Source organism: Hyperolius riggenbachi, chromosome 1, assembly GCF_040937935.1.
Source record: "Hyperolius riggenbachi isolate aHypRig1 chromosome 1, aHypRig1.pri, whole genome shotgun sequence".
NCBI lineage: Eukaryota > Metazoa > Chordata > Amphibia > Anura > Hyperoliidae > Hyperolius > Hyperolius riggenbachi.
In genome coordinates, this window is record NC_090646.1 from 59,399,655 (window position 1) to 59,426,779 (window position 27,125).

Genomic DNA, 27,125 nt, shown 5'->3' on the forward strand with positions numbered 1-27,125 from the left:
TACCATGGTGGAATGCTGGTGGTGCTGTACTACTGAGGTAATGCACCATTGTTAACCATGTGCTCAGTGGTCACCAGACACAGGTATTGAGTCATTACCATGGTGGAATGCTGGTGGTGCAGTACTACTTGGGTAATGCACCATTGTTAACCATGTGCTCAGTGCTCACCAGACACAGGTATTGAGTCATTACCATGGTGGAATGCTGGTGGTGCAGTACTACTGGGGTAATGCACCATTGTTAACCATGTGCTCAGTGCTCACCAGACACAGGTATTGAGTCATTACCATGGTGGAATGCTGGTGGTGCAGTACTACTGGGGTAATGCACCATTGTTAACCATGTGCGCAGTGCTCACCAGACACAGGTATTGAGTCATTACCATGGTGGAATGCTGGTGGTGCTGTACTACTGGGGTAATGCACCGTTCTTAACCATGTGCTCAGAACTTTGCCATGGAAGTAGTCACAGGAATATTCACCACCGGCTGCACAGTGGAGGACTTCTCTGTGTAAGCCACGGGACTGTTCAGAGGATTCCCACTACTGAGGTAAGGATCTAATTGTTTTTCTGCTTCAGGTAAACATTTAAATTAGAACATTAGGGCTAGTTCACACTTGATTTAAAAACGTATCCGTAGCTACGTTTTTTGTCCCGGACGAAAAACGTAGCCACGGATACCAATGTTAAAAATAGGAACAGTACACACTCAAGTTAAAAACGTATCCGCGTGCGATCCGCGGAATACGTTTTTAAACCCGGAACGCTGAGTCCGGACTTGCAGCATTTTTCACGGACCCGTATACACGTACGGGTAGTGAAAATCAATGGGGAAACGGGCCTCCCTCTTCACTGACATTTTGGGACACTGGAAACGGATCAGTTTCTAGTGTCCCATGGTGAAGGAGGGGGCCGCCATGCTGGAGGGGGTAGCAGCCAGGACGGGGGGCTGCGGGCAAAGCGGCGTCACATCCCCCCCCCTTGCTCACCTGGGTGCCCCCCGTCCCCGCTCCCCCTCCAGCTCGCATATAATGTAATAATTTGTACCTAAGGAAGTTCGGTGAGCCGGGCACTTCCGCCCACACCGCTCGCCGTCACTTCCTGCAATGCCGCCCACTGAAATACAGAGGGCGACATTGCAGGAAGTGACGGCGAGCGGTGTGGGCGGAAGTGCCCGGCTCGCCGAACTTCAGTAGGTACAAATTATTACATTATATGCGAGCTGGAGGGGGAGCGGGGACGGGGGGCACCCAGGTGAGCAAGGGGGGGGGGGGATGTGACACCCCTGGCCGCCGCTTTGCCCGCAGCCCCCCGTCCTGGCTGCTACCCCCTCTAGCAAAAAAAAACAAAAAACGCAAGCGGATCCAAAACGTGTGCTGCAAAAAAGGCAGCACGGATCCGTTTGCGTTCCGGGTTTTGAAAATCGGAGCCCGGACCGCGGATGCGTCCCGCACCCGGAGCTAGTGTGGCCCTAGCCAGTGCAGACTTTCTGGTGTAGATTGTTTCTTCTCAGTATACCCCATACAGAAAACACAAAGGAAAGCAGTTGACTTCAAAGTACAAATCCACTTTTACAAACTAGATACACGTGACTAAAAGTGGTTAATGAGATGCTAATAATTTATGGATACACATTTCATATTAAGGTTTACAAATTCCTGCAGATTAGAAATGGACCAATCCAAATCATCAGCTACTGGCATGCAATTGGTTCAACTCAAATTTCACTGACCAAGTTTATAAATGATATCTCCTTCTTAATACGTAGTAGTCAATTGGAAGGTGACCCCTGGAGATCGTCCGTCACTCAGACTTCAGGGCCCTATCTGGGCCTCCTGACCATATACGCCCACTGGTTTTACCTTAGTAAGATATGTCACTGGGGGATAACTGGGGCAGAAGTCACTGTGGGTGCTGTGGAGGGGGGGGGGGGGGTGGGGGGGGAATCACTGCGGGTGCTGCTGGGGAGAAATCACTGTGGGTACTACTGGGTGAAGGTCACTGTGGGTGATGCTGGGGAAGGAGAGGTCACTGTGGGTGTAACTGAGTGAAGGGTCACTGTGGGTGTTATTGAGGGAAGGGTCACTGTGGGTGCTGTTAAACGGAGGGAAGGGTCTATGGTGGGTGGCTAGGGGCACAGGTAACTGTGGGTGCTACTGGGTGAAAGGAGAAGGTCACTGTGGGTGCTACTGGGAGGAAGGGGAGACCATGGATGGGTGCTACTCTGGGAAGGAGGTCACTGTGGGTGCTGCAACAGGGAGGGAGAGGTCACTGGCGGTTGCAAGAGGTCACTGAGTGCTACAGGGTGAAGGTCACTGTAGGTGATACTGGGAGGAAGAAGACCATTTCCCCCCCCCCCCCCCCTTTTTTTTTTTTTTTTTTTTTACACTGTTGGTGCCAAATTCCATACAATGCTGCTTACTATCCATCGTTGCTAGACAGAGTTCGCTATATACCCAGTCGGCACCGCTGTGTGCCCAAATTAACCAATTCAGCAAGCTACCCATGTAATGTCTGCTTGGGGCAAAGCAAATGGAATCTACGGGATTGACCAATGCCACACGTCCACTGCAAACACCAATTAAAAAACCAGAGATGCCTTAATTTTTTTTTTTTTTTAAGTATTAATAAGTATAATTTTTATCTTTCGCCAGATGCCGACAACTATGGCCAGAGCACAGATGCAAAGGAATAAAAAGTTAGTCGGAAAAATCTACACCAGAAGGTCTTTGTGTTAAGTCCTGGCAGAACAGTAATCCCGTAATGAAGATACACATGGTTACACTGATAGCTTGCAAAAAGTGTCACCTCTTGAACAGCTTCATCAGCAGGCTACAGTTGAAGAGAGAGTATAAGATGAGGAAGCAGCTGTTCCACAGACCCGTCCATGCATAGAAAGCCTTAAAGTCCAGAGAATAGTCATCACAGATTCCTCGGATCACTGTGGAGAGAAGAACATCGGGTTATACACTGTCCACATCCAAAATTCCAGCAGAGTTTTATAACTCTACAGTTCTGTTCATATCAGCATAGAAGCAGACACACAGGAAATACAGTACAGTTTAACATGTACCTTATTTTTCGGACTATAAGACGCTCTGGACTATAAGACGCACCTAGGTTTAAGAACAAAAACCGGGAAAAAATACTAAACCTGGTGCATCTATAGTGCAAGGGTGTCTTATGGACCCCCAATTATATTTCCCTTGTGTCTTCCTTGTGCCTCATACTGTATGTCCTATACCCCCGTGTCCTCTGGTGTGTGTCCACCCACCCCCGTGTCATCCTCTGTCTCGTGTCCTTAAGTGCCACCTGTGTCATCCTCGGGGGTGTCCCAGTGTTCCCATCCCTATGTGGGTATTTTGTGTCAGTGTCAGCGGTGTCCCTTGTGATCGTCCATGTATCTGGGGTCCCCTGTGTCTCAGTCCCTGTGTGCGGTGTCCCCCTCATATTTCTACTTCCTGTGAAGTATGCCACTGTTAAGAAGCATGTCTGAGCGACGTGAGGCCCACCGCTCATGTCTGAGCGACGTGAGGCCCACCGCTCATGTCTGAGCGACGTGAGGCCCACCGCTCATGTCTGAGCGACGTGAGGCCCACCGCTCATGTCTGAGCGACGTGAGGCCCACCGCTCATGTCTGAGCGACGTGAGGCCCACCGCTCATGTCTGAGCGACGTGAGGCCCACCGCTCATGTCTGAGCGACGTGAGGCCCACCGCTCATGTCTGAGCGACGTGAGGCCCACCGCTCATGTCTGAGCGACGTGAGGCCCACCGCTCATGTCTGAGCGACGGTGAGGCCCACAGCTCATGTCTGAGCGACGTGAGGCCCACAGCTCATGTCTGAGCGACGTGAGGCCCACAGCTCATGTCTGAGCGACGTGAGGCCCACAGCTCATGTCTGAGCGACGTGAGGCCACAGCTCATGTCTGAGCGACGTGAGGCCCACAGCTCATGTCTGAGCGACGTGAGGCCCACAGCTCATGTCTGAGCGACGTGAGGCCCACAGCTCATGTCTGAGCGACGTGAGGCCACAGCTCATGTCTGAGCGACGTGAGGCCCACAGGCTCATGTCTGAGCGACGTGAGGCCCACAGCTCATGTCTGAGCGACGTGAGGCCCACAGCTCATGTCTGAGCGACGTGAGGCCCACAGCTCATGTCTGAGCGACGTGAGGCCCACAGCCTCATGTCTGAGCGACGTGAGGCCCACAGCTCATGTCTGAGCGACGTGAGGCCCACAGCTCATGTCTGAGCGACGTGAGGCCCACAGCTCATGTCTGAGCGACGTGAGGCCCACAGCTCATGTCTGAGCGACGTGAGGCCCACAGCTCATGTCTGACCGATGTTAGGCCCACAGCTCATAAGTGATTTAGCACTTAGCATACTAATCTAAAGAACTAATCAGCAATGTGCTGCTTTGTCCAATAGTGTTTGGCTATTGATAAAACTGTTTCCCTACTGCTGGTGACATGAAGCTAGCAACAAATAGTTCACTGAGGTATTCCAATTGATTCAGTCATTAAGCATGGAATTCCACGTGACCTAATGGTGGCCATACTATGAGTGATCTAAAGCCTAGGTTCTCAACAGTTGGTACATGTGGATGTTACAGGTACACACAACCAACAGCTAACCCAGAGAGGAGAGGACACAAGCTGTGCTGCAGTTTCAAGCACGTTTGGGCCAAGAAAAAGGTGTTTTGTCAAGTACTTCACTTTTATACACGGTTTACAGTATATTTAAATGAAATTGTGATTGCTATTTTTTGCCTTGTTCAGTTTTGGCTTTAGTTGGGACTGTAATGCTACAAAGTCTGTGCCACAGAGGTCCGAATTGCTATTTAAACAGCTGCGAAGTGGCATTTGCTTCGGAACTGGCATCTGTCCTTGTATGGTATTTGTCAAAGTGACATGGCAGGCTCACTTAATAATCAAAGTTTGGCAATGTCTGTTGAGCGGAAGCAGAAGCTGGGCTATATCGTGACTGTTTATCACAGTTTGGAATCCAGTAATAAATTGCTTTCGTTCTACTATCTCTTCCAATTCCAGGTCCGCTTGCAGGATGATTAGCGGGCGCAGAGGCGCAGATGGCTCAGTGCCACTCTGATCTAGGTGCGCTGGCCAGATATAATTACAGGTTCGGCAGGCAGAGCAGGCCCCTTCTATAAAAACGAAATGCGTGATCTGTTCTTTCCCTCATCAGGGACTTAACTGTCTGCCAAGAAAGAACAGGATAAAGGACTTCAAGCGGCAAACTAAAAATGGAGATGTGAACTTTGTACGCAGTTATCAATAACATTATGCGGGTCCATTTCCTCAATGAAGAGAATACTGGTGAAAAAACAGGAAAGATATTTCTACTTAAAGAGACTAACAAAATTTTCAGCCTTATTTCTTCTATCCTATAAATTCCTATACCTGTTCTAAATGTGGTCTGGATTACGGCAGCCTTTTCTAGTTGCACTGTCTCTGTAATATATCTAATCTTTTTTCTTTGTCAAGCTTTGTCGACCCAGGGAGGATTGGGCTGCCTCTGTTGTAATGAATACAAGTTATGCATGCCCTTCTCCAGGCTCTGTGTGCAGACAGCGTCTCTGCTCTCAGCTTCAGCTTGTCTGTGATGCAGGTTGTGAGGCTGAGGGGGGAGGGAGCTGTCTGGGATTAGGCACAGTTTCTCAGTATGTAACAGACTGGAGTGCAAATAATTCACTATGTAGTAAAAACTGGAGGGGGGGGGGGGGGGGCTGGAAGAAGACACAGATAAGTAAGTGGGTTAAACATGGTGTAAGTCCATTTGTCCACCTTAAAGTTAAAAAAGCAATTAGTTGGCTAAAATGAGCCAGCAATTCTTATACTGTATTCCAAGCGTTGTACTGGCAAAATCTTATACCTACCATTGATATATAATGCCAGCGGTGCCGTTGTCAATAACACAACCAGGGGCTGTCCAGAAAAGAGGGAGTATATAACGCCCCCAATGCACTGACCAACAATCGTCTTCTGCACGTCTGCAACGAGAAGAAACATGGTAAACGGTAAACGGCATTTAAGTCACCATTTCTGCAAACATGCAACGTACAGAAATGCAATGCTTCTCACACATATTCCGCCTGGGATAATGAACAATTCACATAGATTACACAATTCTGCATGCAACTTGATCAGGAAAACATTTACACACAGCGGATTCAGCTACGCGATGGGTGTTACCTCTCTGCACTGCAGGCGCAGTGTGACAACACAAAGAGCGGCAAGCATGTGGCATGCTACAATGTACACAATTGTTGCTACTGTTGTCAGGGGTTTAGGGAAATAAATACTAGTTGCATGTACTAGTAAAGGCATAAAATATACATTGAGAATAAGGTTTCATAAACACAAACCCTTGGGAAGAATTGGCAGTGCTCCTAAACCTGGCTGCATCTGAAATGACTACCAACAGAGGCGTGCAAAGCCCCCTAGAGGCAAATACACACTTTGTATCCAAAACAGATGCTAAGTTATGCACTAAATCCCTAAACTCCGAATAATAATGGAATGCAAACGTGAAATATCAAATGGGTGCAGCTAGCCATAAAGTAAACTTCCACTTTGTATATAGCAGGGAGAGGTGGCAGCGCTTCCGAAGACGGTGCATCTGAATGACTAGCAGCATAGCTGCACAGAGACTCAATTATAGGCAGGGTGCACAACTTGCATTCATAACAGATGCACCAAAATAAACATAATGGAGGATGTTAGCTTCCAAAAACAGTTTGCATGCAGAGTGTTTCGTACTAGACCCTTCTACCTCGATGAGGTCATCCTTCATGGAAGGGACCCTAACCTCTAATTACCAAACAAACAGTGTGAACCTGGGGGCAGCTGGCCATAAAATAGTTTACACATTTCTTTTTAGACAACAGGGAAGAATTGGCAGCGCACCTAAAAACCTGCTGCAGCAGATCACATCTCCTGGCTCCTCATCTCTGACATGCTGTTACCACTGTGAAATGCCCGCCCAGCAGTCAGTGATGACCATGGCGATGCAGTGCAGGTCACAGGTGAGGGTCTGGAATGTGGTTTCCAGGGCGTGCTCCCCCCACAGCTTCTATGAGGAGCAAGGTCAGTCCACCAGAGAACCAGGCCGGACACGCCTTTACTCTTTCACAAAGGACCGGCACTCAAACATTCTTCTGAAATTACAAACTTCCTTCATTAGAAAAACATTTCTTCAGAATTCAGTATATTAAAATGGTGACAAATCCAGGGAACATTCCAGGAACCAGATAACCATCAAAGATGATCAAAGTCCATCAAATGCTCAGTCCCACAGGGTCAGAAAATGGCTATAAAGATGTATCAATCAGGTAGACACAGGTTCACAGCATCATGTCTCCAAATTTATGGCAACAGACAGCAGCCTACAGATTGGAAAGGAAACCCGACTTCAAGCCAAAGGAGGTTTGTAATTTCAGAAGAATATCTGAGTGTGCTGGTCCTTGTGGAAGATTATCGGTGGTGGTGGTGGTGGGGGGGGGGGGGGGATTGGAAGGAAGGACATCTGGCACCAGGCTGTGAGTCAGGGGCTGGTGTCTTGTGATCCAATGCACTTTTTACTGTTTATATTGCAACTAAACATAACTTTTTTTAGTGCATTTGCCAGGACATCCCATAGTTAATGCATTTGTGCACACTTAGGGCTTGATTCACTAAACCGTGACAACGCACGTATCGTTTTTCGCACGCAAACGTAAATTTCCACGTGAAAATGTGGCCGTTTGCGCACAAAAATTTGTGTTTGCGCGAGAAAACAGTTATGCGCATTATAACACGCTAACGCGACCGTGATATCAGTTATCACAGTTTAGTGAATCAAGCCCCTAAAGTGAAATTGAGGTGAGAGTGATATAGAGGCTTATTTCCTTTTAAGCAATACCAGTTGCCTGGCTGTCTTGCTGATTTTCTGTATATAACACTTAACCACAGACCCTGAACAAGCCTATCAGGCATTTTTGACAATATTGTCAGAATGGTCAGGATTAGCTGCATGCTTGTTCCTGGTGTAATTCAGACGCTGCTGCAGCCAAATAGATCAGCAGGGCTGCCAGGCAACTGGTATTGTTTAAAAGGAAATAAATACGGCAGCCTCCGTATCACTCTCACCTCAGGTTTACTTAAATTTAGCTAAAATATCTTAAAAAGTAAGGATCAGAATAATAATGCAATATACAAGCGTGGGTGATTTTAGTCCTGTTTTAAGATCCCACTGTACAGTAAAACCTGCACTGGATCAGCCCATACTCCACATTCTAAAATGCTGAAGGAAGGATAAGGCGTGCAGAAAGTCAGTTGACAATAAGAGAGAAGGGCGGGAACGTTTCAGAAGCAGTGAAACGTTTTAGAAACAAATTATTCAAGCAGGGGTGGGCACACACTGCTAGTGGTTTACTATCAGGCAGAGAGTAAAGATCAATTGCTAACATTTGTTTAGGTGCAAATTTCTGAGCAAACTCAACTAGAGATGGTCAACGTGGTAAGATTTCAGGCTTGCATGCAAATGTGATGCAAACAATTCACAAAATAACATTACGCGCAAGCAAGTCTTTTTAACCATCTCTATGCATAATGGGTCTTTGGAAACTAAACTGCCCTTGATCTCGATCGGTACTAATCCAAATGGCTACACTAGTAGGGAAAGGATTTTGTCAGTAGGCGTAATAAGCAAAGTGTAAGTCATTTTTTGCGAAGCAAAGATATTTTAAAAGGAACATTAGGTGCGAGACCCATGGAAATTGCCGTATTTATTGCATTTTAAACAATACCAGTTGCCTGGCAGTCCTGCTGATCTTCCTGGTCAGTAGGGTCCAAATCACACACCTGATACAAGCATGCAACTAATCTTGTCAGATTGGTCATAGACATCTGCTTGTTCAGTGTCTATGGCTTAAAGTATTAGAGGCAGAGGATCAGCTGGACAGCCAGGCAATGTGTTTTGTTTAACAGGAAACAAACATGTCAGCCTCCTTACCCCTCTCACCTCAGGTTCCCTTTAAAACTTAACTAAAAGGCACAGCTGGTAAACAAAGAAGCATGGAGCCTTTCATAAGCCCCTCCCCTCCATGCAGAGTAAACCAGGTTCTTGGTCTTCAGTGGCCATCTCTAGTTGTGTAGGCAGGTACTTGGCTTCCTTTTTAAGAATGCAGTATTGTAAAACTCGCCATAAAAACACTAGTTAGCTGGTTAGCTGGTTAACTAATGCTTTTCTATGACTTTAAAGGACAACTAAAGCGAGAGTGCTATGGAGACTGCCATATTTATTTCCAGTTGCCTGGCATCCTGTTGAGCTCTCTACAAGTATAAAACGAAGGTCTGCACACCACTTTAACAGGAACTTTTTATTGCTTCAACACCATAGACACACAATCGTAAAACCAACGATTGTTCCTTTGTCGAGGCACAGTCATGAGTGGTGTATGGACCTTCTTTGAATACTCGTATGGACTTTGGCTACTTGGTCCTGCGCCCATCACCTCTGCTGGACGTTGGTGTGCGATCCTTGGGATCACTGATCTCTCTGACTGCAGTAAGGTCTAAATCGCCTGAATCAAGCATGCAGATACTATTGTCAGGATTTTGTCACAAACCTCTGATCTGCATGCTTGTTCTGTGGCAATGGCTGAAAGTATTATAGGCAGTGAATCAATAGGACTGCCAGGCAACTGGTATCGTTTAACCTTAAATAAATATGGCAGCCTTCATATTCCTCTCACTTCAGGTTCCCTTTAAGAAGAATAGCCAAGAACATTTGACTTTCCCTTTTAGAGAAAACAGGAGACGTCTGTGGTTGGTGGCTGTGGACAGTTAGAACATTATTTTTGCTCCGGAATCCGCCCCTTAGATAAAAATGGGATAAGCGGAGAGCAATATAAGCTCTGATGTAATATCCATCTCTCCAGGGTCAGGGCATTTTAATATCAAACAGAAATTCTAATTCAGCACTATTATGCAGAGTCACATGGCTGGGAAAGCAGCACACAATAGAGTCGGATAATCTTCTGCCTCTATAAACGCTGGCAGGAAGCTATGCATAAAATTGCCTAAATCAGCCGTACAATGCTGCAAACCAAATCCTGAAGGCATCCAGCCTGTGTGACACTTTATAACAAAGAACACACAGGGGCCAATAAAGAATACACCGGCAGTTCCGGAACACCATGGCACTCACTGATCAAGACCAGTGCCAAGAGAACAGGAACAAATGTGGAGCGGAAGTCTAGAGCGACCAATCCGTGTCCTCGTTCTATTCAGCCACAGAAGCTTGCTGAGTTGCCCTGGGCAACTGCTCCATTTTTGCTCCAGACTATATACTGTCAAATACCTGGCAAATTTTAAGGACCACCCCAGCGAAAAAAGTAAGCAGTTAAATTCAAACAGAACCGACAGGTTTTGGACTAGTCCATCTCATCATGGGGGATTCTTAGGGTTTCCTTTGTTTTCAAAAGCATTTCCTGAATGGCAGTTGCTAAGTCTAAAGGTGCAGGGCCGGATTTGTACCTTTTACCACCCAAGGCCCACTGTCACCAGACGCGCGCCCCCCCCCCCCCCCCCCCCCCACACACACACACACAAAAACACACAAACAAACACAACATCTCAGCAGCCCCACACTTAACCTTTCTGCCAAGCAAAAGTCTTTAACATGAACCTGACACAAAATACACAAAAAAATACTTAGCTAACGGCCCGGCGTTCTATTGATTGTGCCAGGGTGGCGGCATTGCACTATTTTTTTAGATTTTTTTTTAAAATCAAGTAGCTAGCCTAGCGCTAGCTACATGATGCCCCCCTCCCTGTGGCATCCTTCCCACCCCTCCGATCGACGCCGGCGCGTATGCCCATAAGGAAATTCCGTTCAGAACGGGATTTCCTTTAGGGCTTCCCCCGTCGCCATGGCGATGAACGGAATGACGCCATTGACGTCATCTACCCTGTGGCTGCAACACTCCCATCTGTGTGCAACCATACTGGATCTGCACAAGCATGGTCCACACATGCCCAGTAGCTTAAAGCCTTTCGTGCATGTCTGTTTCCTCTGTGCTCAAGTGACTTTGTGCTAATGGGAAAGTGAGGACCATATTCATGCGTGCCCAGTACAGTTGCACTTGTACATGGGAGTGCAGCCATGATAAAAATAGGGTCCTGGGAAGCAATGAAGGGGCTGAATATGTTCATGAACCCCAGTATAAGTAGCCAGATTCTGTCTATGCCCTCAGTATAGGTAAACAGGTGTGTGTCCCCTTCTTTAGCATAGGTAGCAAGATGCTTCCTCCCTCCCCCCACAGAATAGGTAGACAGATGCCATGGTCCCACCTCCTTTTAGAACAGGTAGTCAGATTCTCTCCCCCTCCCCCCCCCCCCAGTATAGGTAGCCAGTAGCCACATCCCCCTTTAGTATAGGTAGTCAGATTCTGTCACCAGTTGCCCCCCCCCCCCCCCAGTATAGGTAGCCAGCAGGCATGTCCCCCCTTTAGTATAGGTAGTCAGATTATGCCCCCCCCCCCCCTTCCCCAAGTATAGGTAGCCAGCAGGCATGCCCCCCCTTTAGTATAGGTAGTGAGATTATGTCAACCCCCTTCCCCAAGTAAAGGTAGCCAGCAGGCATGCCCCCCCTTTAGTATAGGTAGTGAAATTATGCCCCCCCCCCTTCCCCAAGTATAGGTAGCCAGCAGGTATGTCCCCCCTTTAGTATAGGTAGTGAGATTATGTCACCCACCTTCCCCAAGTATAGGTAGCCAGCAGGTATGTCCCCCCTTTAGTATAGGTAGTGAGATTATGTCACCCAGCTTCCCCAAGTATAGGTAGCCAGCAGGCATGTCCCCCCTTTAGTATAGGTAGTGAGATTATGTCACCCCCCTTCCCCAAGTATAGGTAGCCAGCAGGCATGTCCCCCCTTAGTATAGTAGTCAGATTAAGTCACCCCCCCCCCCCTTTCCCTGGAGAGCGGCTGTCCGATTTTGTCCCCTGTCACTCCCCAAAGCAGGAGCCTATGTGGATGTCGTCTCCCCCCTTCCTCCCCCCCCCAAACCCCAAGAGAGAGCGGGAGCAGACAGTAACGTACCTCTACAGACGTCCAGCGCTGCCCCCGAAGTTTCCTCTGTCAGCCGCCGCCGTGCATCTCTCTCCTGCTGGTGACTCCTGTCATGTGACTCATCGGTAACTTGCCAGCGAGTCACATGGTAGAGACACCAGCAGGAGAGAGATGCAGCGGCTGACAGAGGAAACTTCGGCGGCAGCGCTGGACGTCTGGAGAGGTACGTTACTCTGCTCCCGCTCCCTCTCTGGGTTTGGTGGGGGGGCAGAAGACATCCGCACAGGCTCCTGCTGGGGGCGGGGGAGAGTTGACGGGATAGCATCTGGCGGCCGATCTCCCGGTGGCCGGGGGTTAGTGCGAACTGCGGCTGAGCGCTGAGCTGCGTGACCCACGCTGCCTGTAAAGGGGCGGGCGGCTGCTGATTTACGGAGCAGTTCTTCTTACCGCTGGTGACAAGTGCAGTAAGCCTGTCACCACCTGCCGCCCTCTGGATTCTCATGGATTCTGCCGCCCTAGGAACAGGCCTCGGGGGCCTTTCCACAAATCCGGCCCTGTAAAGGTGTTCATACATCAGGCGACTTGGCGGCTGATCGACCATCCAATTTGATTATTATAAATCGAACTGGATGAAAATCGTTCCCGCCAAGTGCATGCCCGACCGACAAATCGACCAATTTCATCACAGAAATTCGTTCCTTTGTCTATCGCGCATGCTGCAAGATGTGGGGCCGAAGTTGGTTGGTCGGGTGTGCGGCGGTACGTTCGGCGATTTCCGAGCAAGTGACGAGACAACGAAACCCCCGCCGCAATGTATAAATGTGCCCTCGTCCGCATTTATATGTTACCTGCCCTGTTGCAGCCTTCGCGCTGTTTCCTCCGGGCGGCTGCCTGCACACGCTACTGGTGCATAGCGTCTGACATCAGACGCTATGCACCGTCAGATAATATGCGCCAGTAGTGCATACGGAATACCGCTTGGAGGTTACGGGACACCGTGCAGAGGCTGCAACAGGACAGGTAACGTATAAATGCAGATGGGGGCACATTTATACATACATTGCGGCGGGGGCAGCGGCAGTTCGGGGGCAGCGGGCTCAGGCGATTCCCTGATGATTTCATGCTGAAATCAGACAGGAATCGGCCTGTAATGTATGGGCAGAATTGACAAGAGACAAATTTATGTCTAATCAGATTCGATTAGAGATAAATTAGTCTCTTTGTAAAATCTGCCCATAATTATTATTATTATTATTTAGTATTTATATAGCGCCGACATATTACGCAGCGCTGTACAGTGTGTATATATATATATATATATCTTGTCACTAACTGTCCCTCAAAGGAGCTCACAATCTAATCCCTACCATTGCCATATATCTATATTATGTAGTGTAAGTACTGTAGTCTAGGGCCAATTTTAGGGGGAGCCAATTAACTAATCCATATGTTTTTGGAATGTGGGAGGAAACCGGAGTGCCTGGAGGAAACCCACACAGACACGGAGAGAACATACAAACTCTTTGCAGATAGTGCCCTGGCTGGGATTCGAACCAGGTAACCAGCGCTGCAAGGCGAGAGAGCTAACCACTACGCCACCGTGCTGCCCATAATCTTTAGGTCTATGGGTACCTTTAGTGTGTGCAAGTGAGTAGGGAGGCTGGCTGGTATCTTGCTATTTTGGCAGTTAAACTGCTGTTCAGGAAATGCTTTTGAAAACAAAGAAAACCCTGAGAATACCCCATGAGGAGATGGACTAGTCCAAAACCTGTCAGTTGTGTCAGATTTTTATTGCTTCACTTTTTCTTTTTTTTTTTCACTGGAGTGGTCCTTTATTGCAAAACGCATTACATTTGGAATTAGACCAATCATTTATCTATCTATCTATCTATCGCTATATAAGCTAGGAAAGTGCTTTCCCAGTAGTGCTGCAGAGAGGTATGCAGTCATGTGACCAGTCACATGGTAACAACACTCCCTGTTTGCCACTGTTGCCATCGAGGTGGCCAGAGCAGGCACTGGCTAGGTGCTATGGACAAGATCTGGCGTCTCTTGGGCAATAGTCTGCATAAATGTCAGCAGGACTGCAAAAATTTCACGCCAGAGCAGAGAAAGCTATGCAATAAAGAAATTACAGCACTTTTTTTGTTTTTGAATTTTGTAGTCACGGTTCTTTAAAGAGGAACTCCAGTGAAAATAATGTAATAAAAAAGTGCTTCATTTTTACAATAATTATGTATAAATGATTTAGTCAGTGTTTGTCCATTGTAAAATCTTTTAAAGAGGAACTGTAACGACAAAACGGCCCCTGGGGGGTACTCACCTCGGGTGGGGGAAGCCTCAGGATCCTAATGAGGCTTCCCACGCCGTCCTGCGTCCCTCGGGGGTCTCGCTGTAGCCCTCCGTACAGCTGTGACGCAGTATTTACCTTCCTGGCTCCTGCGCAGGCGCTCTGATGCCTCTCGGCGCCGAAGTAGGCGGAAATACCCGATCACCGTCGGGTCTGCTCTACTGCGCAGGCGCAAGTTTCCGGCGCCTGCGCAGTAGAGCGGACCCGACGGAGATCGGGTATTTCCGTCTATTTCCGTGCAGAAAGTCGCCACAGCGCCCCCGCTGGAGCCAGCAAAGGTAAATATTGAACTGACAGTCGGCACAGTCGCCGGCTGTTCGGAGGGCTGCGGCGAGACCCCCGTGGGACAGAGGACGGCGTGGGAAGCCTCATTAGGATCCCGAGGCTTCCCCCACCCGAGGTGAGTACCCCCCAGGGGAGATTTTTAATGTTACAGAGTCTCTTTAAATCCATGATTTACATTCTGACATTACATGGTGACATTTTTACTGTTGGCAGGTGATGTAGCTGCTGCTTGCTTTTTTGACAGTTGGAAACAGCTGTAAACAGCTATTTCCCACAATGAAGCAAGGTTCACAGACAGGAAACTGCCAAGAGTACGTACTTTTCTTGTTTCTTATGGGAGGGGTTTCACCACAATATCAGCCATACAGCGCCCCCTGATGGTCAGTTTGTGAAAAGGAATAGATTTCTTATGTAAAAAGGGGGTATCAGCTACTGATTGGGATAAAGTTCAATTCTTGGTCAGAGTTTATCTTTAAGGTTTGCATCCTACAGCTCTATACAGGAGAACTCACTGGTCCCTGGAGTGGAGTAACTACACTGTAAAACCTGTCACAAACTTGGCCAATGGCCATTGTAGAAAAAGTCAGCAGATGAAAAACTCAGTATTTCCAGAGATGCAGGGTGTTGAAATGAAAGGACAGTACATACAGCAAGTCTGAAATTCAAGCATGGCTCCACCACTCTGCCCTTCAAATTGCTGCCCCCCAGATCAGTCTCACAGGATTCTCCCCAAGCACAATGTGTGGAACATATAATTTGCAGAGTTTTCTAAAAAGGTCCATCAATAATTTTGCATTACAACATTTTTTGGCCTGGCAAGGTTTACAAAAAAACTTTGTCTCTGTACCAAGATTGCTATACTCACCTATGGGGAGGGAAGAGCAGGGCTGTCCAACTGCTGGCCCCCAGGCTGCTCTCGCTCAGACTATTTTTTGTGTCAGCCCCCCTTCTTGTTTGTGCTTGGCTCCGCCCCCAAGCCAGAACACTGATGCTCTGCCACCTCCAGCTGAAAAAATCCATTGCTAGACACTCCCCCGACCACAAAATTGGACAGCACTGCCTTAGAGCCTTTCTGGTCCTCTCGGTGTCCTGTCATTTAAGAGTGGTCCCCCCAGGAGAACGCACTTACAAATGCGCAATACGGACCTGCTCATCTTCTTCTAAGCTGCCTGAAGACTATGGAAAGCTTATTCCGACATTCTAGTCCAATTACTTGAGGGCCCAACAATGGAATGAGAGCACAAAGAGTGCTCCAGAGCCCCCCCCCCCCCCCCCGTCTTCTTAGGCATCTGTGTCCTTTTCTTTTTAGATTGGTTCAGGTACCTTTTCAGTCTGTGAGCCTCCAAACTCCTCCCCCTATGCCATCAACTCTACATGAGGTAGTCAGGGAGGAGCTTGGAGGAAGCACCGGCTAGGTCTTTCCCTGTAACCAGAGAGCTGACCCCGCCCACCTCCTATAGGTGCTTTATAGTGGAGTTGGTCAGTGAGCTGCTTGTAATTGAGTTTATGTTAATTTTATGCAAATTATTGTGGTTTCTCATTTTCTGTGTCATTGACCACCAGACTTCACATTAATCCTCAAAACTCTATGGACATCGGGAGAGAATTTCTCCAGTGAGGACAAAGACATCAATAAAACTTCCCAAATTTTTCTAAACCCTTCCCATCCTAATCAAAACATAAGAGGGTAGATCACAAGGTCAACTTAATTTACTTTCAATTTCCTTTCGACTTCAGCAGCCCACATCACTGCAAGTTCTAAACATTTCAGACTCCTTTTTCTAATGAAAGTTGAATTTCAGTCAAAAGTCGTAAGTATCTGTGGAGAAAAAACCCATCATACTTACCTCACCTCTGATGCTACCTTGTGTTCCCTTAGGGATCTCTTCTGAGATCTAATGCAATCAGTCACTGCAATGCTGGGCACCAGGTGGCCACAGATATGTAAAAGGTAGACAGACAATGAGATGCTAAGAATTCTGTCTTGTGTGCAACTTGAACACAAACTGCAAGCAGCTTCGAACTATCTGCCGATTCAATCCGCCAAGAAGTATTTGATTGGTTTAAATCCAAGCTGCGTAAAATATGCACACAAGTGGGAATTATGAACATCTCCTTGACCATCTCTAGAGAAGAGGTCCATCAAAGGTCAATGGCACTCTATAAAGACTGCGTTGAGTTTTCCACCCACAGATACCTCTTCCTTTTACCTGAAAAGTCAACTTTTTTTCAGTTTGCGCAAGTTTGAGACAGGTTTACGTTACGTTGTCTATCCGTAATGACAATGAAACATGTATCTCCTCATTTTTTGATGATGTAAGAACATGAATACGAGTGAGGGATGGTATGGTGTAATTTTTCTACCACCAGAAGAACCCCATCCCACCAACCTGTCCCACAAAGAAAATGTAATGGCTGATCCCTCGAGCAGTAAGGAATGGATGGCTCCTTGAGGCCAACATGCTGGAGGGATCTGCACTCTCGGGGAAGAAGCAGCAGTGAGACTTACTCAGCGGCCTAGAGACACAAGACCGGGCAGACACTCGTCTTTCTACGGAACCACCACATGTTGCTCCTGTGCTTGCCTGGATTCGGAGTAACAGGTCACTTTATGGATGAGCTTTCCTCTAGTGAGCTGCTTAAATGATAGCGAATAGTAGATTTTATGTTCTCGAATTAGGGGCATCTGCCTATAGAACGGGACAACACACATTGGACACAAGGAGAGGAGGGGCCATTCAGAACCCAGGCAAGGAGCTGGCGGTAGTGTCTAGCAACGTCTGACCCGGAGATGTCCACTCGGCCACGTGTCTCGCTGGCTGGTGAGTAAGTAGCGCTGCTGGCTTACGCCACTGCGCTGCTACCCACCTGGTTATCCTCTTCCAAGTTGATAGTTGCAAAACAAATGATCTTCAAAGAAAATCTTACCAATCACCCCTTTAGTGTTTTCATCATTCAAAGAGCCAAAGGCGATTGATGGCAGCAGGCATGCAAAGTATAAGAAAATCATTGTGGTGATGTACTTTCCGATGGCCTTGTTACTGCCGACAATTCCTGGCGGGGGAGAAAAGAGGAAAGCAGAGTGGGGTTACTGTGGACAACCAGAGGTCACGTCTTCACGAGCGGTGGGATCCTGCTCTGCTGAAAACAGAAAAATAGAGACCAACAAATTACAGGAAAACCACACTCTATATCCAACATGGCAGTACACACACTTGTTCTCATTCTGGACTGAACCGTCCCTTTCTCTAGGAAAATCATGATATTCGTGGTGTTTCCACATTTCAGATGTCATCTTTGTGAAATCTGACTTTCCTGTATGGCCATTATGTGGGAAAATGCGGAGACAACTCCCATGATGCTATGGGTGGTTTCATAGCGCTGCTGCTGAATTAGCTAGCAGGAAACACACTTGGTTTTCATTTCACTCTCATTTGTCTTCCTTTACAATAAAAGGCAAAGTCCCTAGTATCCGGCACTGGCGGGGATTGCCCAACAACGGAAATGTGCTTGCCGGTTGCTTGATAGCAACTGGCTATAGCTTCTCCCCCCACCAGAGAAATGTACTCAACAAGCCTCCAGTGACGTCCTGTAGCTAGCAGGAGCCTGGCGGCTTTCTGGAGTTGTCCATGTACGTCTCTCAGGGTGTCACCAGACCCGGGGCACGTAACACGTCGGAAGCCTTGCACAGAAGACAGAAAGCCGCTAGGAGCTACAGGACATAGCTGGAGGCTTGGTGAGTATTTTATGGCCAGCAATGATTTTTGTTGTTGTTCGATTCCATATCCCACAATGTATGGCTTCTATGTCAGTGCTGTCCAACTTCACGGGCATGGAGGGTCATTTTTTTTTTTTCAGACCCCATGGTGGAGGGCCGAAGGTTCTTGCTAGAGCCGCAGAGAGATAGTGACAGGTGCCCCTCCAGTTAGATAGCGAGAGGTGTCAAGCGCCTCCTACCCTGCCATTACCTCTGCCGCCCGCCAATGCCTTCTCCTGTGTCCCCGCTGACTCACAGCTCAGACCTCACAGATTGCGGCGACTGAAGCAAGGAGAGTGCGCATGGCACCCGCGCGGCTGAACTTCACATGCGAAAGCGACTAATAATGTACTCCGTGTGTATGCGGGTACCATGCGTACTCTCCTTGCTTCAGTCGCCGCGATCTGTGAGGTCTAAGCAGTAAAGCAGCGGCAGCGGGGACAAGGCAACTATAGGAGGGAGCAGGCATGGCGCCCATAGCGCAAGCCATGCCTGCACCTCAGAGAGAAGAGCGGGCCGCAGCAGGAGGCCTGGAGGGCCGGATGCGGCCCGCGGGCCGCCAGTTGGACAGCGCTGTTCTATGTCACACTGGCCTGTGTTTAATTTGGTGAAGAAAGAGGCACATAAGTGTTGCTTTGAATGTTGATCATCTCATCTCCTTGGAATTGGTTGGACCTGTAAAGTCACATGTGACACGGGGACTGTGGTAGATGAGAAAGTAAATACACTGTACAAGGTCTTGGCAGATGAGGAATTTAGGGCATCATCTGACAGCAGACTCGCTGTGCAGACCAGTGTGTGTCCAGAGAGCTGCTCAGGAAATAAAAGGCTCCTATTACCGCTTATCCAGGGAGGTAAAGGGCTAAGGACAAATGGGGCCATTATCCAGTAAGTGGATACAGGCAGAGAGGAGAATGCAACAAGCCTATTACTGCCACTTTCTCAGAGCAGTGACAGCAGAGTGACCCATTTCTTCAGCGCTGCTAGAAGAGTGCACAGGAGAATCAGGTCATCTTATAGGCACAGTATTATAACTATGCTATAGTGCCATAAGCTTCCATGGTGTTGTACAGAGTACAATACAGTAGAGGCGAAAGAGGTTCCCATACATATATAAATGGTGAACACACAGTACAGTTGGAATCTCCGGGAGCAAAAAAAAAAAAAAAACTACTCTGTCTACATAGTTTATCCACGGTATGATAACATCCAGCAATACAGTTTAAGAGGAACTGTCATGAAAATCTTAACATTTAAAACACATCCAAATAAGAAGTACATTTCTTCCAGAGTAAAATGAGCCACAAATTACTTTTCTCCTATGTTGCTGTCACTTACAGTAAGTAGTAGAAATCTGACATTACCGACAGGTTTTGGGCTAGTCCATCTCTCCATAGGGGATTCTCAGCATGGCCTTTATTCTTTATAAAGACATTCCCTGAGAAAGATTTATACAATGATGCTGGACAGCCTCCATGCTCCCTGCACACTTTTTTTGGCAGTTGGACGGAGCAACTGCCATTCACAAAGTGTTTTTAATAATAAAGAAAACCCTATGAGAAGATGAGCTAGTCCAAAATCTGGTCGGTAATGTTAGATTTCTACTACTTACTGTAAGTGACAGCAACATAGGAGAAAAGTAATTTGTGGCTCATTTTACTCTGGAAGAAATGTACTTCTTATCTGTATAGGTTTACATGTATTTAAAATGTAAAGATTTTCGCGACAGAGGTCCTTTAAAGAACTGTAGTGAAAAAAAACTCTAAAGGAATAAAACTGCTTATTTCTTACAATATTCATCTATATATTAGTCAGTGTTTGTCCATTGTAAAAGCTTTTCTCACCTTGAGTTTACATTCTGATATTAACCACAGGTGGTAATATTAGTCCTGACAGGAGCAGCTGAGCAAAAGGTTTGTTTGCAGAATCTTCCAAACCAAGGGAAACTTATGCCTGGTCTCCCAGAATGCTCTGGGAGAACTCCGCATAGCTTAAAGAGAACCCAAGGTGGGGTTTACAAATCCTAATTGCATACAGAGGCTGGGTCTGCATATAATGCCCAGCCTCTGTTGCGCTATATTATCTCCCCCAGCCCCCCCCCCCCACTCTCTGCTGTGCCCCCCAAAGTAAACAGCCTGCGTCCCTTCCCTCCAACCAGCGGGGAGGGAAGGGACGTGGGCCGGGAGCAGCAACATAGAGAAGGCGGGGGAGCGGCGGAGAGTGACAGTATACATGTAAACAGCCTGCTGGCGACACGCTGTGTGTCGCTAGCACGGCAGTTTACTTTGGGGGGCGCGGCAGAGAGCAGGGGGGCCTGGGGGGAGATAATATAACAACACAGGATGGGCATTATATGCAGACCCAGCTTCTGTATGCAATTAGGATTTGGAAAACCCACCTCGGGTTCTCTTTAAAGTGGATCCGAGATACACTTTTACTCATTGCAAAATTGTGTTCCTTTCATATACTTTACAGGGCATTCCTCAAGCCAAATACTTTTTTTGTGTTTATTTTATACTCTAATTCCCTATAAACTAAACAAGCCTCGCTCACAGCTTTTCAGAGAGCCTTGGCACTCAGTCCCAGGTAGCAGAGGCTTATGGGAGCTCAGTCTGGGCAGGAGGAGGAGGAGGTTACTAGCCATTGATTTCAGAGGCAGAGGGGAGGAGGGGAGGGGACTGAATTTACACACAGGCAAGTGGATAGCATCTCCAGCCCTCAGCCTGTGTGTAATGTGACAAACAGAACATGGCTGCTGTCATTGTATCAATGCAAAAAATAATCAAACTTTTAAAGCGATTTGCAGCTAGATTTGCTGTGTAAACTATCTAAACTTTAGATAAGATGTATAGACAAGTTACTTGTTATAGTTAGTTTTTCATCTTGGGTCTGCTTTAATAGCCTAGGCTGTGACATCACCTGGTGGGCGGGGCTACCAATATAGAACAAAATATAGATACAGGAAGTGTTTTTGATGCGGAGACTAGGAAAATTACTATAAAAGTAGGTACCCTGAATAATAATTTACTATATTCTACTATACGTCACAACAATGCATCGTCGAAAATACTTTTTTTTGGTGTGGATTCTAGGGCTGCTCATTCAGATTCCATGGGATTGAAATTTACGCATTGCTGATCACAATGCAGAAAACGGAAAATATTAATTCTGCGGAAATCCGATTTACTGCAATTCAGTCATTTCAGCCCAGTCACAGAACTCTGAAGCACTGGACCAATTACAGAATGCAGAATCCCCCCCCCCCCCCCCCCCAAAAAAAAAATCTGATAACCGCAGTAATTTTAGGCCAATCACAAATCTCCATTTTCACGATTTCCAGGGGGGGGTTTTGTAATGTTTTGCATTGTCTGAAGCAAAAAAAAATGACAAATAAAATACGCTTTGGAATTTGGCAGATCGAAAAACGGAAATTGGCAAAATGGCATTAGTGGAAATCAGAATTTGCATGGAATCGGAAATGGGCATTTCAGAGCCTCCCTATTGGATTCGTAGGTTATGTAGATATCAGCCAAAAGTAACTATAACAGATAAAACACATGAACACATTTTCAGCCCTCCACATGAGAAGGGATCTTACCGTCTGTGAAGTCCAGAGGATAGACTGGCAATCTGCGTGCAATGTCATCAAAAATTCCCTTCCCCACATTGAGGAACTCGTGCAGCTGCGGAGAGGAAAGACACAGGATTATTCCGCTGTCAGGGAGCCCCCGCATGCAGTCACATGACACTAGTGAAGCCTTGTCAACACCACAGGAACACAATGATGACAGGATGTACCGATGTTGGCGTGCATAAAGCCAGCAGCCGCTACAACATCCCCGGATCGCTGACAAGCAACGTGCGCTTTATTAATGTCACATCTGGATGGTGATGGAAGCATAAAACCTGGATACAGAGACTGAGCTGCTTACATTGTAAACTAGAGTGTCCATATACTTAAAGGACAACCATCATGAAAAATGTTATAATAAAGAACTGCACACATATAAAAAGCCAATTTGTAACCGATTAAAATGAGCTATAAATTACTTTAATTTATTGTCACTAACAATAAATCGTAAAAATCTGCTCTGATCTGGTTTTGGAATAGTCAAACTCTTCATGGGGGATTCTCAGATTTTTCTTTATTCCCAAAAGCACGTACTGAACATCAGTTGCTCAGTCCAACTGCTAAAATAGAGGCACTGTGTTTCTAGGTTGCCAAGGCAGCCGCATAGTGGGTTTCCCACCTTCTGCCATTAGCCAGGAAAGCCCCAAGTAACCGGCGATAGGCAAGCCCACCACATGACGCTGCCTGCTTTGTTTTGCCAGGTAGCGCGAGCGGTTGACATGGTTACACGCTGACGTGACGTAATGGTCGCGTTACCCATAACCATGGTTACGTGTGAAACGGATGTGACGCATCGCATCCAGCCCAGCAGAAGTGATGACGCAGCCCAGACGTCATCAGGGGACAGCACACACAGCGCTCGGTGACGGCTGCAAGAGCCGTGGCACGAATTGAGAACCTATTATGTTCGAATGGGGGAATGGCTCCGCCTCCCCTAGAACTGACTGACAGCACCAGGTGAGGAGAGGGCACTGTACCCAGCATCATCTATTGACGGTATGAGCATGAATAAAATGTACCAATCCTTTTTCGCGATGCCCATCCGTCTCCCGAATCTCCCGCTCACCCATTAGTCCTATACATGGTACCAGCGCATAGCTCACGGCCATGGCGGCGACATGTATAGGGCAAATGAATGAGCAGCGGATTTGGAAGATGGATGGGCAAGACAGAAGATGTGGCAGATTCCTGAGAGAGTTCATGCTGAAATCTATCGGGTATCGGCCTCTGGTGCATGGGCAGCCAACAGATCTCTGTCTAATCAGATGTGATTAGAGAGAGATTTGTGTCTTGGTTGAATCTGCCCATCATCGCCTGATGTACCTTTACAAAACAGTGGACCAGTCAATCCCCTGCCACTCCCACCTGTGCTCAACTGAAAAAAGAAGGACCTTTTCTGATTAGAACCTCAGCCTCATGTTTTTATCAAGCTGAAAGTCTAATCTATTTAAAAACAAATAAATACTGCACAGCATAAAGTTGGAACTGCAGACCCTCTGGCTACCACCCATCTGTATTTTTCTAGTTCCTGTTCCTCACTGGGTGTTGCTGTTGGTTCTAACTTCTGCATTTCACAGCCTAGCATGCCCTGCTCCATTTGAGCTCTCTAAAAACACCACCAGATGCTGACGTATCCCTAAAAGGCCAGCTTCCACAGGGATGGTAATGAATGGTGTTACTGCTGATAAAAGCTACAACACAATACACACGCACAATAAAATGAATCGCTAAAGGCTTAATGTTGGAAATATGTGCTCAATGAACTTTTTTTTTTTTTGCATCCCACACCAACCAATCAGAATCCTCATTCCAACTTAAAACCCACAACTGTAAAATAGCAGCTGCTTGCTGATTGGTTGGGCATGGAAAAGTTCCCTTCACGTAAACCTGGAATGAACATAAAGTGATGAGATAATTTCGCATCTATAAGAAAAAGTTTCTAAATCATTTTTTTGTGTAATCTCATATTCTTATTTTGTTTTTGAAGGTTAATCTAAGTTTGAGCATTAAACTGTCTCATAGGCATCCACCTCTAATCTGTATGGAAGCTGAATAAAGAATACAGATAGAGTAATGACGCTTTTGAACTTTTTTGCCTTGCAGTCAGGAGTACTTGTCAAAATTGCACACAAGTTTGATGACCTCATATCAGGAATAGTTGTGCTGCAGTCCAACTCCATCCAACTGCAGATACACAAGACTGGGTTATTAATAAGGCCTCGTTCACATTAGGCAATGCGTATGGCCGTGCGTTCAGGACGCAAGCACACCCGATCTCACGCCATCTGCGTTGCCGTGCATTGCACTGCTGATCCCATTTATTACCGTGAATGGGATCAGCAATGCTTTTTGGCAAAAATGCGTGAAGCAGTGCGATAGCGCCTTGCATTGCTGTGCAGCCTGCATAGTCTGAACGTCAGAAGTGCTCTTTATGCACTTCTGATGTTCTTGCTGATCACATACTATATGCGCTGACGAAATGCGCACGGCAGTGCAAATAGTGTGAACGAGGCCTAAGGGAACTCATTAATTTTTAAAGTGATGTGAGGTCTAAAGCAGAGTTCCCCAACCCTGTCCTCAAGGCCCATCAACAGTGCATGTTTTGCAGAAAACCACAAACATGCACAGGTGAGGCAAATAGTGTCTCAGCAGAGCTGATTAACTATCTGTGGATTTCCACAAAACATGCACTGTTGGTGGGCCTTGAGGACAGGGTTGGGGGGACACTGGAAAGCATCTGAGGTCTAAAGCATTAAATGCAGCATAAAACTAATTGGAAAAAAAAGTTACAGAAAGTGTAATGCTCAAACCTTTCACTTCAATTAGAAGCTAATTAATAAGATTCCAGTTGCCATCCAAAATTACCAGATTGTCTTGAAGAGAAATATTCTAAATTAATTTAGAAAATGGTCAAACGGATTAATCAGACATGCTGGAAAAATTCCGTCACAAGTGCTCGCTTGGGTGTGTGGCGTTCAATATATCGCGATGGCCGATGTACCCCCAGCTGATGTCCCCCCAAGTGTAAAGTGTCACCTATGCCGTGTGCAGTGTTTTAAAGTCTGACTTCTCCACCGGCGCGACTCCTGGCCTCCTTAGGGGTCCACCGTCACCGCCAGTGTCCGCACCCTGTGGCTCCAAGCGCATGTGAGGTCACTACATGCGTCTGGTGCCACGTAGCATAGGCAGTCATGGTAGTGCCGAATACCGGAGGAGGCAGGCAACTGATCCCTTTCTCATCAGATTCGATCAGGGAGGGATCTGTCTCATGGTCGATCTGCCCATACATTTACTGATGTATGCCTACCTTTTCTCTTCGTTTGCACAGCAATTAGTTAATTACCAGACAATCTGGACAATTTGGCCTACAAACTGGCAGGATTATCAATTAGCTTCAGTAAAAAGTGTAAATATTCCTGCAAGCGACATTAGACCAGTCTTTTTAGGTTTCCCTTTTTTACCCTGCGTTTAGGGTTTCAGAGCAAAAACAAAATTTAGTTTTTTGTTTAAAGAACGATAGTTGGTACTTCCTATACAGATGCATCACATCCTGTCACTTTAGGTACAGTTTCTGCACACTTTCCAAACATTATTCCGTATTAGTCACACTGAACGTCACCAGTATGGGATGGTGGATTATGTGACAGTGAGGTCACTAGTTGTAGACAAGCCACCTGTGTTTGGAGCCAATGAGGGTTCCCGGTTACATAAAGCAGCAGAAGAGTCCATGCACTGTTGCAGCACTGGCAAAAAGCAGAAGCTGGAAGCAGAATGAAGGGATGACAGAATGGAACAAAATATAGAGAGAACAACTGTTTCTGTAGCATTACACGGCTCATCCGCTGCTACGCTGAGAGCTGGCTGGTCTCTACAACAGAGGAAGTCTATCTATATTATCTACCAGAATAATCAGAGGCTTCCTTCCTCTACAGCAGCCTAACAAGCACAATAATCAAGACTCTGCAGAGGCAGCAGTATTTTTCTGATACAATAGGACGATTATCTCGTCCCCGGTCTATCCGGGAGCCAGCCTTGGGTGTGGAAAAAATACTGGGCTGTACAGAGATTCAGGGAGACCGCTGGAAACAATGGGAAGAAATTCAGCAGTGCTCAATTAATAAAAAGGGGTAATGAAATAGGAACAGCCTAAATTAAAGGCAAACTTATCAGGGTTCTCACTGTACAAAACTGGATGCCAATTCTTAGAGGGAACCGAAAAAATAAAAAAAGTTACATACTTACCTCAGTAGTAGGGGTGGGACAATAAGATGCAAATATTTCCTAATTCATGCAGGATTGTGTAAATTTGTATGCAGCCACCAAGGCTTACGTTGATTGGTCCATTTTCGAGCTGCATACATTTACATAATCATGCATTAACTCCGAAATCTTTGCATCACATTGATCATCAGTACTCAGTAATGGGAAGACTGCCTGGTCCTGAGGCGTCCCGGATCCTTCTACAGCCCACCATTCCAGTGTAGGGTCCCTGTATCGAAGCAGCTTATTCTGGCGCACACTTTTCCCTGCGCTGTACCCGACCTGGACGCCGCCAAAGACATAATGTTATTGGCCACTCAGCAGTTTAAGACCCCAAATTACTTCTCCCTCATATTTGCTACGACTTGGAGGAACACGACCAGAAGATGAAGGCAGGTGAAGCACTGGGGTAGCTTTTCCCCCCACTACACTTTTACTTTAATTATGGAATACCTCTACTCTAAAAGACTGATCCTGTCATGCTTTGTCTTAATGACGCAGCATTGGGGGTGTTAATTACTTACCTGATAGACCCCCCCCCTTCCCCCAGCAAAGCAGTCGCGGGCATGTTTCCGAAGTCTACCAAAGCTCTTTGGAAACCTCCACTTGCATTTCGCGGCCTACTCCCAGCTTGGCAACCACCAATTAAACTGTGACTGCCGAGCTGCAAGCGGACCTTGGCAACGCAGATGAGGGTGGCCAGGGCCTCGGCAGAAGTTTAAAAGACACCCATCAAAGCTGCATTTCCCGGGGGGCAGAGCTCTCAAATTCCT

The 27,125-nt window shown here is 46.9% G+C and overlaps 1 protein-coding gene across 4 annotated transcripts in view; it reads right to left on the reverse strand.

Annotated features, from left to right (window-relative positions):
* SLC4A11 (solute carrier family 4 member 11) overlaps positions 1-27,125 on the reverse strand; it is a 268,286-nt gene that overhangs the window by 41,706 nt on the left and 199,455 nt on the right. For all 4 annotated transcript variants that reach the window (XM_068274632.1, XM_068274623.1, XM_068274641.1 and 1 more), the window contains 4 exons: positions 22,060-22,144; positions 17,633-17,758; positions 5,894-6,007; positions 2,810-2,942 (listed from right to left, as the gene is read on the reverse strand). In XM_068274632.1, coding sequence (XP_068130733.1) covers positions 2,810-2,942; positions 5,894-6,007; positions 17,633-17,758; positions 22,060-22,144 — 458 coding nt within the window. The remainder of the gene's footprint in view (positions 1-2,809; positions 2,943-5,893; positions 6,008-17,632; positions 17,759-22,059; positions 22,145-27,125) is intronic.